This window comes from Heteronotia binoei, chromosome 15 (genome assembly GCF_032191835.1).
Source record: "Heteronotia binoei isolate CCM8104 ecotype False Entrance Well chromosome 15, APGP_CSIRO_Hbin_v1, whole genome shotgun sequence".
Taxonomy (NCBI): Eukaryota; Metazoa; Chordata; class Lepidosauria; order Squamata; family Gekkonidae; genus Heteronotia; species Heteronotia binoei.
The window spans coordinates 62,961,772-62,982,855 of NC_083237.1; the positions used below are offsets into that span (position 1 = coordinate 62,961,772).

The following is a 21,084-nucleotide window of genomic DNA, read 5'->3' on the forward strand; positions in this document are numbered from 1 at the left end:
TATTAGTTAAAGGTACCTTTAAACATTAGTACTTTAAGTTAATAACACCGGCGGGGGGTCAAGTAACGGGGGGAGGGGTGGGTAGAAAGTAATATATGGGATAGATATAAGAAGTTATTAATGATGCAAGAAATATAATTTGTTACCATACGTTACCAAATAAAATTGTTTTAACACAAAGAGGCATGATGTCACTTCTGGGTTTTCCTGTGAATGATGCTACACTGTTGGTCAACAGCTATTTTTTCAATTTTTTCTTCTCTCACTGCTCAGAGTTTCAGCCAATTCCTAGAGAGGTGTAACATCACTTCTTCTTTTTTAACTTTTCACTTCTGGGGCTCCTTGAAATGAACCAACCCATTGGTTGGCAGCTAATTTTTCTTAAAAAAATTCTTCTGCTACTCCCACCTAGGAACTAGCATGAAACCCACTCCCATTTTCTTAACCTACATTGACAGAGGTCCTTTGTTATGTACTCGCTGCCTCTAAATGAACAGGGAACAGGATTAGTGATTTGGCAATTTTACAAGTTTTATCTAAAAACAGTTTTTATACCCAGCAATATATTTCCTCTGGTTAGAGAACTTACTCATAACATGGATTCTTAATGGCTTCCGGTGGGGAGATGTACATATAAGGGGGCATGGGCTTGTCCACGAAAGCTCCAAAACCGATCATCAAGTTGCTGGTGACTTCAGCCATTTTCTTAGCTAGCTGGGTACCTAAGTTCTGGATGTTGAAAAGATCGTCCTTCATGGAATTCGAAAGATCCATCAGGTAGTAGATGTCCACAGGGTAGTCCTCCACCTGCCGCACGTGAACTGAGAAGATCTGTGAGTCATCTAAAAAATTAAAAAGTGGAGAAGGGGGTGAAGACTACGGTTATGCCGTTTACTTCAGTAGATTCCAGCCTTGTCTCTCTAACTGCTTGAGGAGTCATTTCATGCGACTACAGATCCACGCTGACCAACATGTCTGCTACCCTCTTTCCCATGGTGGGATCTCTGGTCATATATTCAAGATGGTGGGCCTCATATGTCCATCTTGAATGTAGTTAGGTATACCTGGTATTATATGTAGCCACAATTCAAGATGGCGGGCCTCATGTATCTGTCTTGAATGTAGTTAGGTATACCTGGTATTATATGACTTAAAGCTCCTTAGAATGCAGAAAAAATGGATAGGCAGGCATACTATGGCACTACTTCAGTTCTAGCCATGTGACGATGATGAAGATATTGGATTTATATCCCGCCTTCCACTCCGAATCTCAGAGTGGCTCACAATCTCCTTTATCTTCCTCCCCCACAACAGACACCCTGTGATGTGGGTGGGGCTGAGAGGACTCTGCCAGAGCTATGGCTAACCAAAGGCCATTCCAGCAGGTGCAAGTGGAGGAGTGGGGAATCAAATCTGGTTCTCCCAGATACGCGTCCACACACTTAACCACTACACCAAACTGGCTCTCCTTTTAAATAAAGAAGAAGACTAAAGATTTACACCCTGCCCTTCTCTCTGAATCAGAGTCTCAGAGCGGCTTACAATCTCCTTTATCTTCTTCCCCCACAACAGGCACCCTGTGAGGTGGGTGGGGCTGAGAGGACTCTCACAGCAGCTGCCCTTTCAAGGACAACCTCTGCAAGAGCTATGGCTGACCCAAGGCCATTCCAGCAGCTGCAAGTGGAGGAGTGGAGAATCAAACCTGGTTCTCCCAGATAAGAGTCCGAGTACTTAACCACTATACCAAACTGGCTGTATTGTTAGCTCTGACTGATGGTATATCTCCAAGGTCCCATCCTTTTACCTGGATTCTGAGGATGCACTTTCTTCTGCATGTGTTGGCGGTGCTGTACAAAGAACTATACCCAGCATATGGCAGTGAAACCCCGTGTGAGATCACAAATAAGATCTCTTAAGAGGTACACCTCTCTGCGCCCTTTGAAGGCAATCCAAATCCGACTGGGAAGAGGACATGGTAAATAAATTGCCACTCTTCAGGTGATGGCTGGAGATGTCCCAGAATTTCAACTGGGCTCCAGGTGACAGAGATCAGTTCCCCTGGCAAAAATGGCTGCTTTGGGAGTTGACTCTAAGGCATTATACCATGCTGAGGTCCCTCCCCTCACTGAACCCCGCCTCAAATAGGGTTGCCAGGTGCAACTCAGAAAATATCTGGGGACGTTGGGGGTGAAGCCAGGAGACTTTCCCATTCCCTAAAGTAAATAAAAATATAGCAGTGCAGTTCCCCTGAATAAAGTCTTCATTTCCTCAACCCCCAGCGGCTGCGCTTCCACTAAATGAAAGTGAACATGCACACACACTCTGTCACAAAGCAGCCAAAATAAACACAGTTAGCATACACACGCTTTTGTGATCTTACTGGGGCAATTTACTCATGGGAGTTGCTGAATGTAACCATCTGCTGTATTTCAACCAATTTCTTCAGATTAACTGGAAAATGAAAGCAGAGCAGCCTAGGCTGTTTTCCTCCAAACAAATAGAGGAAAGTTGCCAGCTTCTCTTCCTTTCCCACATGCTTCACACACTCACCAGGAAGTCCCATGTGGCTCTGCCTACTCACCCTGCCCATTCAACTTTCTTCTTGCTCAGATTTAAAGGCACACACGCAGTCTAAAACACAGGCAGTTTGCAGGCTTTTAAAAAGCCTGCACAGATTTAAAGGCATATAGTGGCTGTTGGAGGGGGGCTTCCCCCTGGCAGCCAACTGGCTGGAGCAGGGAGGAACCTGCAAAACCTGGAGATCCCCCACTGGGAACTGCGGACTGGCAAGCCTACATTCAAAATCTCCAGGAATTTTCCAACCAAGAGCTAATAACTCTAAAGCAGGGGTGAAGAACATGCGGCCTGGGGGCCAAATCAGGTCCCTGGAGGACTCCTATCAGGCCCCCGAGCAACTGGCTCTTGTCTGCTTCCTTCTCCCTCTCTCTTGCTTCCTTTTGCACCTCAGCTTGCTTTGCAAGGCTTGCTCAATTGCACAGGAGCTACCGAGCAAAACCTCGATTTTTTTCCATTGGTTGAGACTCTTCCCCTTCTTGGTCCCCTGGGGAGGGAGGGAAAGAGCCAGAGCTTCCTTTGCCCAGTTCCCTGGATCCCATGGGAGAAATACAAAGAAAGCACCTTTAAGACCAACCAGTGCCCATGTTTTAAGCATGTTTTATTTTTAGTTTAAAAAAAAAAATCTGTAGTTGTGTTTGCCTGTGTCCTTTTCAAAATTCATTTCTACTAGCTAATCTTAAATAGGTACACACATGGCCCAGCCCGACACAGCCTGGCCCGGCCTAGCAAAGTCTCATTTATGTCAGATCCAGCCCACATAACAAATGAAGAAGAAGAAGATATTGGATTTATATCCCGCCCTCCACTCCGAAGAGTCTCAGAGTGGCTCACAATCTCCTTTCCCTTCCTCCCCCACAACAGACACCCTGTGAGGTAGATGAAGATACTGGATTTATATCCCGCTCTCCACTCCGAAGAGTCTCAGAGCGGCTCACAATCTCCTTTACCTTCCTCCCCCACAACAGACACCCTGTGAGGTAGATGAAGATATTGGATTTATATCCCGCCCTCCACTCTGAAGAGTCTCAGAGCGGCTCACAAGCTCCTTTCCCTTCCTCCCCCACAACAGACACCCTGTGAGGTAGATGAAGATATTGGATTTATATCCCACCCTCCACTCTGAAGAGTCTCAGAGTGGCTCACAATCTCCTTTACCTTCCTCCCCCACAGCAGACACCCTGTGAGGTAGATGAAGATACTGGATTTATATCCCACCCTCCACTCCGAAGAGTCTCAGAGCGGCTCACAATCTCCTTTCCCTTCCCCCCCCCACAACAGACACCCTGTGAGGTAGATGAAGATATTGGATTTATATCCCGCCCTCCACTCCGAAGAGTCTCAGAGCGGCTCACAATCTCCTTTCTCTTCCCCCCCACAACAGACACCCTGTGAGGTAGATGAAGATATTGGATTTATATCCCGCCCTCCACTCCGAAGAGTCTCAGAGCGGCTCACAATCTCTTTTCCCTCCCCCCCCCCCGCCCGCAACAGACAAACTGTGAGGTGGATGAAGATATTGGATTTATATCCCGCCCTCCACTCCGAAGAGTCTCAGAGTGGCTCACAATCTCCTTTCCCTTCCCCCCCCCCCACAACAGACACCCTGTGAGGTAGATGAAGATATAGGATTTATATCCCACCCTCCACTCCGAAGAGTCTCAGAGCGGCTCACAATCTCCTTTACCTTCCTCCCCCACAACAGACACCCTGTGAGGTAGATGAAGATATTGGATTTATATCCCGCCCTCCACTCCGAAGAGTCTCAGAGCGGCTCACAATCTCCTTTCCCTTCCTCCCCCACAACAGACACCCTGTGAGGTGGGTGGGGCTGGAGAGGGCTCTCACAGCAGCTGCCCTTTTAAGGACAACCTCTGCCAGAGCTATGGCTGACCCAAGGCCATGCCACCAGGTGCAAGTGGAGGAGTGGGGAATCAAACCCGGTTCTCCCAGATAAGAGTCTGCACACTTAACCACTACACCAAACTGGCTCTCCAAATGAGTTTGACACCCCTGCTCTAAAGGATCTGCTGGGCATGCAGAAGGTCCCAGGTTCAATCCCCAGCCTATCAAGTTGATAGGATCAGGCAAGCAGCGATAGGAAAGGCCTCAGCCTGAGAACCTAGAGAGACCCTGCCAGTCAGAGCAGACAATACTGACCTTGATGGACCAATGGGATGACCCCGGTTAAGACAGTTTCATACATAAATGATTAAATACTAAATCTGTCTTTACCTGGTCGCAGGTGAAGCTCGATCTTCTGTGGGGCCATTTGGGTGATGCTCCCGCCAGAGCCTTTGTTGCTGAGGGGCCTGTTTTCCAAGATTTTGGTGGTGCTGGTTGGAAATTCCAGATCATCTGCACAGCCATTTTGAATAAGATTGTATTTCAGGTCACAGCGAGAGAATCCTGAGGGCAGAAACTGTTTGGAGGGAAGGAAAACACTGCGGTGAAGAAGAGGAAGTTTCGAGAGATTCACAGTCGCTTTTGTGCCAGTTTGCGATCATTTCTACAGCCAACGGAGCCCTGGACTTCAAGCCTGACTCAAAAAAGGAGAAAAAGCCCCTCACCCTTCTGCCTCGATAGGGTTACCAATCCCAGGTGGGGTCACAGCAGGGTTGCCAATCCCCAGGTGGGGGCAGGGGATCCCCCGGTTTAGAGGCCCTCCCCCCACTTCAGGGTCGTCAGAAAGCGGGGGGGGGGGGGGGAGGGGAGGGAAATGTCTGCTGGGAACTCTATTCCCTTTAGAGATTTATTCCCATAGAAAATCATGGAGAATTGGTATCTGGGGCTCAGGGGGAGGGCTGTTTTTTAGGGTAGAGGCACCAAATTTTCAGTATAGTATCTAGTGCCTCTCCCCAAAATACCCCCCAAGTTTCAGAAAGATTGGACCAGGGGGTCCAATTCTATGAGCCTCAAAAGAAGGTGCCCCTATCCATTATTTCCTATGGAAGGAAGGCATTGAAAAGGTGTTCCGTCCCTTTAAATGTGATGGCCAGAACTCCCTTTGGAGTTCAATGATGCTTGTCACAGCCTTGATCTTGGCTCCACCCCAATGTCTCCTGGCTCCACCCCCAAAGTCCCCAGATATTTCTTGAATTGGACTTGGCAACCCTACGCCTAGAAAGCCATGCTGCTGATCCCAAACTTGTGGAAGTCAGTGGCTGTGGTCACTAATACGGGAAATGCAGCTGTGGAGCTCAGGGGGAGACCTTGGGCCACACATCCCCTCTCAGCCTGATCTACCTTGCAGGGCTGTGGTATGGATAAAGCGGAGGAGAAAACCAAGTACCAGACTGAGCAAGCATGGTGTAACAATTACTATATTGGAATAGGCCTGGAGAGACAAGTTCAAATCTCTGCTAAGCCTTGAAGCTTATAGCCAGTTTAGGCTGTTGGCCGAAATTTGCCGCAAGCCTTCTCAGCAATCAGGGTTGCTGAAGGTTTGCAGCCATTTGAATCACATCTCCGAGTCAAGCCAGCTGATGGTTTGGAGAATGCAATTAAAATTAAAGTTGCTTCCCCCCCACCTTTCCCTCCCTCCCACCCTCTCTTGTGGCTCTCAAACATCTGACATTTATTCTACGTGGCTCTTACGTTAAGCAGGTTTGGCCACCCCTGATAAAGACAGATACAGGAAGCAAGACTTCTTTTGCTGAAACTGGGGGCAGGGGCCTCAGTCTCTTCTGATATAGGTTCAGGACCATCCGTTACACTAGGGTTGCCAATCCCCAGGTGGGGGCAGGGGATCCCCCGGTTTGGAGGCCCTCCCCTCGCTTCAGGGTCATCCGAAAGCGGGGGGAGGGGAGGGAAATGTCTGCTGGGAACTCTATTATTCCCTATGGAGATTTATTCCCATAGAAAATCATGGAGAATTGATCTGCGGGTATCTGGGGCTCTGGGAGGGATGTTTTTTGGGGTAGAGGCACCAAATTTTCAGTACAGCATCTAGTGCCTCTCCCCAAAATACCCCCCAAGTTTCAAAACGATTGTACCAGGGGGTCCAATTCTATGAGCCTCAAAAGAAGGTGCCCCTATCCTTCATTATTTCCTATGGAAGGAAGGCATTGAAAAAGTGTGCCGTCCCTTTAAATGTGATGGCCAGAACTCCCTTTGGAGTCCAATGATGCTTGTCACAGCCTTGATCTTGGCTCCACCCCAATGTCTCCTAGCTCCACCCCCAAAGTCTCCTGGCTCCGCCCCCAAAGTCCCCAGATATTTCTTGAATTGGACTTGGCAACCCTACTTTGGAGTCATCCTTCCTGAGCTAAGACAAAAATGTGCGAGCTGGAGACGAAAAATTTGTGAGCTAGCTCGCGCTGGCTCAGTTAGAGGGAACACTGCCCTGGAGACAAGAGGACCTCCAGGGTCATCGAGTCCACCCCCTTGCACAATGCAGGAAATTCACAAATACCTCCAGTGACCTCTGTCCATGCCCAGATGATAGCGAAGGAAAAAACCCCTCCAGGATCCCTGGCCAAACTGGCCTGGAGAAAAAATTGCTTCCTGACCCCAAAGCAGCAAACAGCATTTCCCTGGGTGTGTAAGGGACGGCCTCAAGAACTGAGCACTGACGCAATCCTTCCTGCTCTCCGTTCTCCTGATCTCCATGCTCTTCTTTTAAAAAGAAATGCTCCGGCTTTTGTCTTTTTTTTTTGGCACACAGTACAACACTGAGTTCAGCATAATACATGCAAATCGAGTATTGTTGCAGACAAAGAGGACTGTGTTTTTAAGGAAGGCAGGGCAGATGATCAAGGATTTTTTGGGGGGTGAGGGGGATCTAATTTCTAAATTAAGAGAACAAGCTGCTAGGATGTTGCCGACGGAGGAGGTTTGTGCTTGAGGGAGCCTGGCTTTTGGCAGGAGCCAGAGATGGTTCCTTTGCCAATTGTTACATCTCTTCAGTAAACAGAGCCCCACCACCGCCCAACTGGGGAAAAGCATTGCCATTTTTGGAAAGGCTCCTCCGAGGCAAGGGAAACAGTCCTGTAGCCGCTGTCTAGGAACAAGGAAAACGAAAAAAGCTCAAGGGGGTGGGGGACTGGGGCGGGAAACGATGACGTATCAGCCGGCCCCAGCCAGATTTCTTTCTTAAAAGTTCCCTTACCGCATTACACGCAAAACTGGCGAGGATTCCTGGCACGGGGCCTTGTGGTTCAGCCGTCACACGCCCTCAGAGAGCGCATGTAATCGGCCGTCTGATGAGCCATGCTAAGCCCGAGACACAAAATTGAAGCAGAGGCTCTAGATCTTTGTTATGAGGGCCGAATCTGACATAAAGGAGACCTTTTTGGGCAGGGCCGTGTCGGGTTGGACCAAGCCACGTTGGGCCAGGCCACGTGCGTACCTAGTTAAGATTAGGTAGCAGTAGGGTTGCCAAGTCCAATTTAAGAAATATCTGGGGACTTTGGGGGTGGAGCCAGGAGACATTAGGGGTGGAGCCAAGATCAAGGCTGTGACAAGCATAATTGAACTCCAAAGGGAGTTCTGGCCATCACATTGAAAGGGACGGCACACCTTTTCAATGCCTTCCTTCCATAGAAAATAATGAAGGATAGGGGCACCTTCTTTGGGGGCTCATAGAATTGGACCCCCTGGTCCAATCGTTTTGAAACTTGGGGGGTATTTTGGGGAGAGGCACTAGATGCTGTACTGAAAATTTGGTGCCTCTACCTCAAAAAAAAGCCCCCCCAGAGCCCCAGATACCCACGGATCAATTCTCCATGATTTTCTATGGGAATAAATCTCCATAGGGAATAATGAGTTCCCAGAAGACATTTCCCTCCCCTCCCCCCGCTTTCTGATGACCCTGAAGCGGGGGGAGGGCCTCCAAACGGGGGGATCCCCTGGCCCCACCTGGGGATTGGCAACCCTAGGTAGCAGAGATATGAATTTTATAAACAACACAGACAAACACAAACATATATATATATATATATATATATATATATATATATATATATATATATATATATATATATATATATATATATATATATATATATATATATTTAAAACTTAAAACATGCTAAAAACGTTAGCACTCATTGGTCTTAAAGATGCTTTCTTTGTATCTCTCCCATAGGATCTAGGGAACTGGGCAAAGGAAGCTCTGGCTCTTTCCTCCCTTCCCCAGGGGAGTGGGGGGGGGGGAGGAGCCTCAGCCAAGAGAAGGAAGAGAGAGGCTTGGCTCAGTAGCTCTGCTGTGCAATTGAGAGAGCCTGGCAAAGCAAGCTACTCCTGCCCCCTTCCTCCCCAAGGGAGGAGCCTCAGCCAATGGAGAAAAGAGAGGTTTTGTTCTGTAGCTCCTGTGCAATTGAGGAGGACTTGCAAAGCAAGCTGTGTTGTAGAAAGAAGCAAAAGTGAAGGAGAAGGAAGCAGAGTCTATTGGGGCCTGATAGGAGCTCCCCAGGGGCCTGATTCGGCCCCCAAACTGCATAAGAACATAAGAGAAGCCATGTTGGATCAGGCCAATGGCCCATCCAGTCCAACACTCTGTGTCACACAGTGGCAAAAAAAATTATATATATATATATATATATATATATATATATATATACATACATATATATATATACATATACATACATACATACATACATATATATATACATACATACATACATACATACATATATATATATATATATATATATATATATATATATATACATATACATACACACTGTGGCTAATAGCCACTGATGGACCTCTGCTCCATATTTTTATCCAATCTCCTCTTGAAGCTGGCTATGCTTGTGGCCGCTGCCACCTCCTGTGGCAGTGAATTCCACATGTTAATCCCCCTTTGGGTGAAGCAGTACTTCCTTTTATCCGTTTTAACCCGTCTGCTCAGCAATTTCATCGAATGCCCACGAGTTCCCGTATTGTGAGAAAGGGAGAAAAGGACTTCTTTCTCTACTTTCTCCATCCCATGCATAATCTTGTAAACCTCTCTCATGTCACCCCGCAGTCGACGTATCCCTGCTCTAGACAATTAAACCAGAACAAGGGCCTAGGGTCGGCATGTCCCTTCTGGCCACGGGGGGTGGGGGGTGGGGGGTGGGGAGGGCTGCCACTAAGGTTGCTAGCCTCCCAAGTGGGGCCTGGAAATCTCCCACTTTTACAACTGGTCTTCAGCTGGCAGGGATCAGCTCTCCTGGAGAAAGTCTGCTGCTTGAAGGGCACTCGGTGTAGACTAATCAAAGCCACCAAGTAACACGCCGTCTTTCAGTTTGCAAAATTATATTACAAGATTTGTGTACAACACATAATAAACAATATACAATAATGATAGAGGCCGGCGGTGCTGGGCTTTTTTTAAAGTAACAGAAACCCCAAGGGGCCAAAAAAACCTATCCCCAATTGAATAGATATAAGTCCTTTGCATATAATTATTGTTCTGATATGTTAGAGTGTATTTATTTATTGGGGAGGGACGGTGGCTCAGTGGTAGAGCATCTGCTTGGGAAGCAGGAGGTGCCAGGTTCAATCCCCGGCATCTCCAAAAAAGGGTCCAGGCAAATAGGTGTGAAAAACCTCCGCTTGAGACCCTGGAGAGCCATGAATGGGGCTGTGGCTCAGTGGCAGAGCATCTGCTTGGGAAGCAGGAGGTCCCAGGTTCAATCCCCGGCATCTCCAACTAAAAAGGGTCCAGGCAAATAGGTGTGAAAAACCTCAGCTTGAGACCCTGGAGAGCCATGAATGGGGCTGTGGCTCAGTGGTAGAGCATCTGCTTGGTAAGCAGAAGGTCCCAGGTTCAATCCCTGGCATCTCCAACGAAAAAGGATCCAGGCAAATAGGTGTGAAAAACCTCAGCTTGAGACTCTGGAGAGCCGCTGCCAGTCTGAGTAGACAATACTGACTTTGATGGATCGAGGGTCTGATTCAGTATAAGGCAGCTTCATATGTTCAAATATGTTCATATGTATTTGTTTGTTTAAGCCTTGGTTGGTTATTATTATTATCACTGCAGTTCCTAAATAACTGAGCCGTTAAACTGAAGAAAGAATTGAAACGTCATCAAAATCGAGAGAGACGTCTTTTTAAGAAAGCGGCTGCATTGAAGCTACACTCCTCAGGAGCACCGACCTTGTGAATTTCAGTTGGACTATTTCCAAGTTTGGACTTATATCTGTTCATTTGGGCACGGGTTTTTTTTTTTTTTTTTGCCCCTTGGGGTTTTCTGTTACTTTAAAAGACCCTAGCACCGCCAGCCTCTATCATTATAGCATTGTTTATTATGTGTTGCACACAATCCTTGTAATATATTTTTGCAAACTGAAAGACGGTGTAGTACTTGGTGGCTTTGATTAGTCTCCTGGAGAAGATGGCTGCTCGGAGGGGTGGGCCCTGTGGCATCGTCCCGTGCTGAGGCCACTCCCCTCCCTGCCCCCAACCCCACCCTCTCCTGGATCCACCCCCAATGTCTCCAGGTATTTTCCAACACACACCTGGCAACCTTTGAAAGGATTGTCAGGAGGTACGGGCTAGGGTGCCATCAATACGCGGATGACACCCAGCTCTATGTATTGATGCGTGGCCGATTCGACTGCGTCTCGGACAATCCGGACGTGGCAGTACAAGCCGTGACATCCTGGCTCAGACTGAGTTGACTGAAGTTAAATCCGACAAAGACGGAGGTTCTCTATCTTAGCCACGGTGGCCCGGGGATGGAGATCTCCTTGCCGGCCTTTGACGGAGCGCCACTAATACCAGCCTCAAAGGTCAGGAGCCTGGGAGCGCTCCTGAAGCCAGTTTGGTGTAGTGGTTAAGTGTGAGGACTCTTATCTGGGAGAACCGGGTTTGATTCCCCACTCCTCCACTTGCACCTGCTGGCATGGCCTTGGGTCAGCCATAGCTCTGCCAGAGGTTGTCCTTGAAAGGGCAGCTGCTGTGAGAGCCCTCTCAGCCCCACCCACCTCACAGGGTGTCTGTTGTGGGGGAGGAAGGGAAAGGAGATTCTGAGCCGCTCTGAGACTCTTCAGAGTGGAGGGCGGGATATAAATCCAATATCTTCATCTACCTCACAGGGTGACTGTTGTGGGGGAGGAAGATAAAGGAGATTGTGAGTCGCTCTGAGACTCTTCGGAGTGGAGGGCGGGATATAAATCCAATATCTTCATCTACCTCACAGGGTGTCTGTTGTGGGGGAGGAAGGGAAAGGAGATTCTGAGCCGCTCTGAGACTCTTCGGAGTGGAGGGCAGGATATAAATCCAATATCTTCTTCTTCTTCTTCTCCCTGACTATGCAGGCCCAGGCAGCAGCCACTGCCAAGTCTGCCTTTTTCCAATCTGTGGCAGGTATGGCAGTCGGCCCCTTTCTTGGAGCACTGTGACTTAGCAATGGTGATCCGTGCTACAGTCACCTCGAGAATAGACTACTGTAATGCCCTCTACATGGGGCTACCCTTGACTCTGACTCGGAAAGAAGAAGATAAGATGATACTGGATTTATATCCCGCCCTCCACTCCGAAGAGTCTCAGAGCGGCTCACAATCTCCTTTCCCTTCCTCCCCCCACAACAGACACCCTGTGAGGTAGATGGAGATATTGGATTTATATCCCGCCCTCCACTCCGAAGAGTCTCAGAGCGGCTCACAATCTCCTTTCCTTCCTCCCCCACAACAGACACCCTGTGAGGTGCGTGGGGCTGAGAGAGCTCTCCCAGAGACTGCCCTTTCAAGGACAACCTCTGCCAGAGCTATGGCTGACCCAAAGCCATTCCAGCAGGTGCAAGTGGAGGAGTGGGGAATCAGAGAAGAGTCCACACAATTAACCACTACACCAAACTGCCGCTAGCGCAGACGGCAGCAGCACGGTTGCTAATGGGGCTCACTCGATGGGAGCACATTCAACTGGCGCTAAAAGAGGTGCACTTGCTGCCTATTATTGTATACCAAATCTGTTTCAAAGTGTTGGTATTGACCTTCAAAGCCCTATATGGCCAAGGACCTATCTAAGGGACCACCTTTCCCCATATACACTCCAGAGAACACTGCGTTTGGGAGCCCAAAATCTGTTATCCATTCCCGGACCAAGGGAAGCCAGACTAAGCTCTACATAGGCCAGGGCCTTCTCACTGGCAGCACCGACGCTATGGAATGCTCTCCCAGAGGCCGTAAGGGCCCTGTGGGACTTCTCTCCATTCCCCAGGGTCTGTAAAACTGAACTCTTTCGACAGGTCTACAACAACTAATGGGGGGGGGGGATGAGGCTGCCACTGTTATGCCGTTGAGCAATATTATCTGCAGACCACTAACAGGCTAACAGAAGAACGGAGATATCTATAGTGGAGGGATGGTGGCTCAGTGGTAGAGCATCTGCTTGGGAAGCAGAAAGTCCCAGGTTCAATCCCCGGCATCTCCAAAAAAGGGTCCAGGCAAATAGGTGTGAAAATCCTCAGCTTGAGACCCTGGAGAGCCGCTGCCAGTCTGTGAAGACAATACTGACTTTGATGGACCGAGGGTCTGATTCAGTATAAGGCAGCTTCATATGTTCATATATAAACCGCCTGAGTTCACAAAAACTTTTTCATAGCACCAAATGTTTGGTTTCTTAAATTGTCTATATATGTTTTTTTTTCTTTTTACAACTGTAATTTTAAAATGCTTTATTATTATTGTTAGCCGCCCAGAGTCTGCTTGCGGAGCGGGTCACATATAAATCCAAAGTAAATAAAATAAATAAAAAATAAAACACCACTTTGCATTCTAAACCACTGCCCACCAGCTCTACGTGGCTCTACGTACCTCATTCCTTGTCTGAAGAAGTCCACATGGATAAGAAAGCTTACATTCTGAATAAAACTTTGTCGGTCTTAAAGGCGCTACTGAGCTGCTGCTTTGTTCTACGGTAGGGTCAGTAACATTTTTGTTGGCAAACCTTTAACCCTCCCCAAAAAGCATCCTTTAATTTTTTGAAGTTCAATTAAAGACTGGTTACTGCAGAGTCATGCAGCATGCAACAGATGCAATAGACTTTTCAAAATGTTATATTAAGCGGAAGTTAACAGGGTGCAGACAAGGATCTGTGATACTATAAGCAAAGTGTTAACATTCTACGCAATGTCATTGTGAGCTCCTCAAGCGCAGAATGAGGTGACCCAGGCTGGACTCAGGTTTCCTGCCTCGGTAAGAATTAGTCTGTGTCATGTGAGCGTAATCTGACTGAGGGCTTGCCAGGGCTTGGCACTAAGGCCTAGGAGCTTAGAGACTGTGAGGGCTGCCAAAATCCCCAGGGGAGAAAACCTATCACTAGCCGGCTTCTGGGACTTTAGCAGCAGCTTGATGAACGGAAACTGGCCTGCAAAGTATTTCTCAGCAGGGAGGGAGTAAATATTATCAACATCAAGCTCTAGGCTTCCCAACCCTCCCGCCCTGGCGGGGGACCCCAGGATTTCCAGCCTCTTCCCCCGCTCCCCAAAAAAACGGAAGCGGGGGGAGGGGGGGAAACGGTGCCAAGGAGCATGGCGAGCCGCCCCATCTCGGAGCGGGCGACACCGCCGCGCCGCTGCCGCCCCCTCCCCGCCCACCGCAGCTGCTCCTCCGAGATGGGCCCAGGCTGAGCCCATCTTGGAGGAGCAGCCACGGCGAGCGGAGAAGAGGCGGCAGCTGCACAGCGGCATCGCCCGCCCCGCCTCCGAGGCAAAACCAGAGAAGGGGAGGACGGAGGCAGGCCAGGAGCAGCTGCCCTTCTAGGACCCGGACTCGCGGCTTGCCACGCCCCCGGCCCGCCTCCACCCCCCCTCCGATTCTACCACAGCTGCTCCTCCGAGATGGGCCCAGCCTGAGCCCATCTAAGAGGAGCAGCCACGGCGAGCGGAGAAGAGGCGGCAGCTGCGCAGCGGCGTCGCCCGCTCCGAGACGGGGCGGCTCGCCATGCTCCCCGGCGCCGGTTTCCCCCCTCCCACCTAGCTCCACCTCCAAAGTCTACTGGCTCCACCCACAAAGTCCCCAGATATTTCTGGAGTTGGACTTGGCAACCCTATCAAGCTCTATATGGTCTAGGGCCTTCTCAGTGGCAGCCCCGATGTTATGAAATGCTCTCCCAGAGGCCACGAGAGCCCTGCGGGATCTCTCCTAATTCTGCAGGGCCTGAAAAACCGAACTCTTTCGACAGGCCTACAACAACTAACCTGGAAGGTGGCTGTCACTGCTATGTCACTGAACGATATACTCTGTAAGTCCGCCAATAAAGTAACAAAGGAATCAAAGAGCTGACATACTGATAAACTGCCTTTGTTATAAAATCTTTCTTATAGCGCCTTTTATGTCGTTTAAATTGTTTGTGTGTCCTTATTCCTTTAGAATTGTATTTTAAACTGTTTTATCGTGACTGTTAGCCGCCCAGGGTCGATTTGCGGATTGGGCGGCATATAAATCTAAAGCAAATAAATTAAAATAAACTATCCAATGCCTGCACAGTGTACGTTCGCCGACATCCCAAAGTTCTCCCAGAATTACCCCACCCCCAGACAGGGATGTCATTACACGACGTCCCCACCCCCAGACAGGGATGTCATTACACGATGTCCCCACCCCCAGACAGGGATGTCATTACACGATGTCCCCACCCCCAAACAGGGATGTCATTACACGATGTCCCCACCCCCAGACAGGGATGTCATTACACGACGTCCCCACCCCCAGACAGGGATGTCATTACACGATGTCCCCAATGGGATGATGTCACTTCCAGGTGATGTCATCACACCGGGGATGTCATGTTGGGGACACTCTGGTGTTTGGTCAAACTCTATGGTTTTGAGGGCAAAAAAAATCCCATAGAGTTTCACCCAAACTCCAGAGCAATCCCATGCAACATCCCAGATGCAATGACGTCAGGGACATCACACGACATTCCCACCCACCCCCGGAATACCCCCTAATTCCCCCTGCCGGACAGGCAAGGGGACCCGGCAACCCTATCAGGAGAGTGGAAGCTTTCCTGACCTCCTCAGGAAAGCCATTCCACAAGGCAGGGGCCACAACAGAGAAGGTACCGCTAGGAGCAGTTGTTTGTCCCTCTCCTCCCCAAGCCCCGCCCCTCCCCAGGCTTCATCCCCAGCCATTTCCCCAGCCAGAGTTAGAAATCCTGCCTCTAATGCATTCTGAATTCTACAGCAGCTTTTCCTGCCATTCTTAATGAACAGAAGCCACAAGGAGCTTCCGGTGAGCCTCAGGATTGCTCAGAACATGCAAGCCTAACAGGAGAGAATAGGGTTGCCAAGTCCAATTCAAGAAATACCTGGGGGCTTTGGGGGTGGAGCCAGGAGACATTGGGGTGGAGCCAGGAGACATTGGGGGTGGAGCCAGGAGCAAGGTTGCGACAAGCATAATTGAATTCCAAAGGGAGTTCTGGCCATCACATTTAAAGGGACGGCACATCTTTTAAATGCCTTCCCTCCATTGGAAATAATGAAGGATAGGGACAGCTTCTTTGGGGGCTCATAGGATTGGGCCCCCTGCTCCAATCTTTTTGAAACCTGGAGGGTATCTTGAGGAGAGGAATTGGATGCTGCGCTGCAGATTTGGTGCCTCTATCTCAAACAACAGCTTCCCCAGAGCCCCAAATCAATTCTCCATATCGGTCTCCATAGGGAATAATGGAGTGCCCAGCAGACATTTTCCTACCCCCTCCCCACTTTCTGATGACTCTGAAGCAGGGGGAGGGCATCCAAACTGGATCCCCTGCCCCCACGTGGGGATTGGCAGCCCTAGGAGAGAAACTCTAAAAAGAATGACACCCAAATGGCCTTTGGAATGGCATGGAAAGCCAGTTTGGTGCAGTGGTTAAATGTGTGGACTCTTATCTGGGAGAACCGGGTTTGATTCCCCACTCCTCCATCTGCAGCTGCTGGAATGGCCTTGGGTCAGCCATACCTCTCTTATCTGGGAGGTTTGATTCCCACTCCTCCACTTGCACCTGCTGGAATGGCCTTGGGTCAGCCAGAGCTCTCTTATCTGGGAGAACCGGGTTTGATTCCCCACTCCTCCACTTGCAGCTGCTGGAATGGCCTTGGGTCAGCCATAGCTCTCTTATCTGGGAGAACCGGGTTTGATTCCCCACTCCTCCATCTGCAGCTGCTGGAATGGCCTTGGGTCAGCCATAGCTCTAATAGAGAGCCAGTCTGGTGTAGTGGTTGAGTGCGCGGACTCTTATCTGGGAGAACCGGGTTTGATTCCCCACTCCTCCACTTGCAGCTGCTGGAATGGCCTTGTGTCAGCCATACCTCTCTTATCTGGGAGAACCGGGTTTGATTCCCCACTCCTCCATCTGCAGCTGCTGGAATGGCCTTGGGTCAGCCATACCTCTCTTATCTGGGAGAACTGGGTTGGATTCCCCACTCCTCCACTTGCAGCTGCTGGAATGGCCTTGGGTCAGCCATAGCTCTCTTATCTGGGAGAACCGGGTTTGATTCCCCACTCCTCCACTTGCAGCTGCTGGAATGGCCTTGGGTCAGCCATACCTCTCTTATCTGGGAGAACCGGGTTTGATTCCCCACTCCTCCATCTGCAGCTGCTGGAATGGCCTTGGGTCAGCCATAGCTCTCTTATCTGGGAGAACCGGGTTTGATTCCCCACTCCTCCACTTGCAGCTGCTGGAATGGCCTTGGGTCAGCCAGAGCTCTCTCAGGAGTTGTCCTTGAAAGGGCAGCTTCTGGGAGAGCTGTCTCAGCCCCACCCACCTCACAGGGTGTCTGTTGTGGGGGGAAGAAGATAAAGGAGATTGTAAGCCTCTCTGAGACTCTGATTCAGAGAGAAGGGCAAAGGTATAAATCTACGGTCTTCTTCTTCTTCATGGAGACCTTCCTTCCAAAGCTCATGCATCCCCAGGCGGGAATCTGAACATGCAAACCACCCTTGAATGTCTCGTCATCCTTGTTTAGCAGCGCGCTCTAACAACACGGCTTCATTCACTGGCTCTGGAGCCAAGTACAGATGGAGCTGGTTAAAAAGCAGAGCTAAGCGACTCACTGGCCAATAGCAGCTCGCAGGGAGGAAAACATGCAGAAAAGCACAGGGCCTGGCTCTCCTTGCTGAAAGCCAGTCGCTGCTGGCTCCTATGTGCCAATTAATAAAAAGCATCCTGGGAGCAGCATATTTAGAAGGCGCTGAGGAAGCAGGGGAGGGGGGGAGGGAAGGGGGGGCACTTCTGCTTCTCTGCCCTCTTCTCCCTCTCTTCCCATTCGCCTGGAGCCAGCGAGTCTTGCTGCTTGGGGTTTTAACTGCCACTAAAAACATTCCTCAAATACTTCAAGAGGATTCTACTTTTAATTGGGGTTTTCATTATTTAAAAGACATTCCTCTAACATATGTGCAACGGTACCCCCTTTTCTCTCCACCTAAGGTTGCCAGCTCCAGGTTGGGAACTTCCTGGAGATTTGGGGGCGGCACTTAGGAGAGGACAGGGACCTCAGCGGGGCCACAGAGTCCACTCTCCACATCATCCATTTTCTCCCAGCTTGTGGGATCCCCAGGTCCCCCTGGAGGTTGGCATCCCTGTCTCTACCTCATTCCCAGCTTTTCCAGGCTATCAGCCATGATACTACCAGCACGGAAGGAAAGAGAAGTGTTCTCTACATATACAAGTCCTCCCATTACCAATGGACTGCAAATTTCAAATATTATGAGGAGACAGATACTATCAAATTGCATTTATAAATAGTTGCCAATTTGTAAAGTCCTGGAACTTGAACTTGCCTGGGGAGAGTCTTTCATTTGAAACTCTATCATTCTTCTGCTCCTCCAAGAGCTCATTTTTGACACCGCAAACAGGCTCTGGGGTTCAACTAGGGTTGTCAAGTCCCCCTTGGCTTAGGGATGCCAGCCTCCAGGTGGGACCTGGGGATCCTCTGGAGTTCCAGTTCATCTCTATACAGAGATCAGTTCCTCTGAGGAAAATTGGATGGTGGGCTCTAGGGCATTGTACCCCACGGAGGTCCCTGTCCTCCCTAGACTCCACCCCCAAATCTCCAGGAGTTTTCCAGCCTGGAGTTGGCAACACTACCCTGGCCACTGGTGCAGGATAGGGGATAGCATTGCCAGATCCATGTTGGGAAACTCCTGCAGATTTGGGGGTGGAGCCTGGGGAGGACAGGGACCTCCGTGGGGTACAATGCCCTAGAGTCCACCCTCCAATTTTCCTCAGAGGAACTGATCTCTGTAGTCTGGAGATGAACTGTAATTCTGGGGGATCCCCAGGTCTCACCTGGAGGCTGGCATCCCTAAGTTCAACCCAGCCTCAAACTTTGTATTTTTTCTAAGCATAGCACTTCGTCGGCGGCCCATTTTCATGTAAGGTTTCTCTGTGACTGAGAGCTTCCTTTACTAGTCTTCACCCCGCAAGCCACCCCATTATTACTTCTCTCCCCCTTTCCTGCTCAGAGCACAGACTCTCTCCTTTTTCCCCCCAGGCCTTGTATGGGTTGCATCCAGCAGCTAAAATGTGTGCTCTCTCACATAAACTGCAGCCAGTCAGCATTTAAAATGCGAACATTCTGTGACCTCTCATCCGCTTGCAATAACTCAGTCAGTTAGGGTGTAGGGCCAACTTAGAGCTAGGCCATAAAACTTTCTAGTGGCAGTGCAGGCTCAAACAAAACAGAAAACACTGTCAGCTCGAATGAGACATCAGTTCCTTAGGGCAGCGCATGCCTAGTTTAAAGAAAGCAACTTTAACTTTAAGTGCATTCCCCTTGCTGCCGGCTGGCTTGGCTTAAAGAGACAAATGCCTTTTCCAAGCCAGCTGACAGGGCAGTGGTGGCTTCGTAGTGAAATTAAGCAGTGAGTGTGGTCAAGTTTAAAATAAAAATTAAGTCGTAAGAGTGGTCAACTTTAAAATTAAAATTACCGTATTTTTCGCTCCATAAGACGCACCTAGTTTTTAGAGCCCTTTGTGTGAATTTAGAGGCATTTGTGTGAATTTTTTGCAGTATTCGCTCCTTAAGACGCACACACTTTTCCCTCCACTTTTTTTTGGGGGGGAAAGCGAGTCTTATGGTGCAAAAAATACAGTAAGTAGTGAGTGTCGTCAACTTTAGCTTACAAGCTCCTGGTGGATATTTATTATTTACTGACTTCCATTTACACCCCATCTTTCTCCCCGAGGGGGACCCAAAGGTGGCTGACATCACTCTCCTCTCCTCCATTTTCTCCTCATGACAACCACATCGTGAGGTAATTTTAGTGGAGTATGTGACTGGCCCCTGGGCATGAATGGGGATTTGCATCTGGCTCTCCCAGACTCTGGTCCAGTGCTCTACCCATGACATCACACCTTCTCAAAACGACACAACTAAAATTAAAAGCAAGCAAGCCTCGTGAGGTAACTTGCACTCGGTTTTGCCTCACCTCCCGGGAGCACCAACCACAAAGTGGGCTGACGGCCAGGCACTGTTGGCATGAGTTGGCCCCTCGCGTGGTACAGATATTGCCACCTGAAACAGAAAAGTAAAACCAGGCATGAATTATACTGAAGCTACCAGATGATGCAAGCCCCTCTCCCCAGTGCTTGCTTAGTAATTCTTTAAAATCAGGTGGCAATTTAGTGACAGGTTGTGTCACTGAGGCCATTAAAACGTTCTCAGAAAGCCCCCCCCCCCTCAGAAACAACATGAGGCTGCCAACTCCAGCTTGGCAGATTTCTGGAAATTTGGGGATGGGACCTAGGGAGAGAGTTCAGTGGGGTGTGTCAGCTGGCGATTTGAATTAGGAATCAGTATGTAAGAGTCCTGCAGGGACAAAGAGTCGTTAAGCAATACTCCTCTCCCTCTGAGAAAGTGACAGTGGTGTAAGGTTTTGCCCGAAATCTATCACAAGACTTCTTGCGTAAATACAGAAGAAACTTTAATGAAGAAACATATCGCAAACAGTTGTAGCATGCCTACGCAGGGCTACTGACCTTACCACACTGATACAAAATGAAACTTACAATCCATATGCCACTCTCCTCCCCTCCATTATAAATTAACTCTCCTTTCCTCCATTATAAATTAACGGCCCATTATCTCCTCCCACCTAAATGTCTCTCGACTCAAGAGTCTTGGAATTATTTCTCAGGAAGCGACAGGCCTCATTTTGGGCAGGGGCAAAGCTCTGGAACCTCTACATTTTACTGTGTTCTTTCTTTCTTATCCTCCCCACCCCCACCCCCCCCCAAAATACTTGCTTCTGGGCTCCTTCGTTCAAACCCCCCTGTGAGAATTTTGCTGAACTCGAAGATTTGACAAACTTTCTAATATTTTTCCCCACAAAAAAAATTGGGAAAATAACTAAAACGTACAAAGCAGACAGCTGGAAGGAAGTTTTCATCATGTTACTGTGGCCACGTAGGAGAAAGTAATTTTAAAAGTATGATGGAAGTAACTTTTTATTATTACAATTATAACTCAAGAAGCATTTTAAGGTAAATGCTGAGCTGATTGTGTGGCGTATGCAAATGAGTTGTGCTAATGAGCTCCAGCACCCCTTTTTCTACAAAATGACCCCTGGAGAGCAGTGTTAA

The 21,084-nt window shown here is 49.0% G+C and overlaps 1 protein-coding gene and 1 non-coding gene across 2 annotated transcripts in view; one reads left to right on the forward strand and one right to left on the reverse strand.

Moving 5' to 3' along the window:
- Positions 1-20,021, reverse strand: part of ITGB3 (integrin subunit beta 3) — a 62,615-nt gene extending 42,594 nt beyond the window's left edge. Inside the window, exons 1-3 of the mRNA XM_060256008.1 lie at positions 19,932-20,021; positions 4,810-4,996; positions 590-842 (exon numbers count right to left, since the gene is read on the reverse strand). Coding sequence (XP_060111991.1) covers positions 590-842; positions 4,810-4,846 — 290 coding nt within the window. The 5' untranslated portion in view covers positions 4,847-4,996; positions 19,932-20,021. The remainder of the gene's footprint in view (positions 1-589; positions 843-4,809; positions 4,997-19,931) is intronic.
- TRNAT-GGU (transfer RNA threonine (anticodon GGU)) lies at positions 10,284-10,355 on the forward strand. Its single transcript has one exon. It is a non-coding gene; the product is annotated as a tRNA-Thr (tRNA).
- Positions 20,022-21,084: the final 1,063 nt, after the last annotated feature.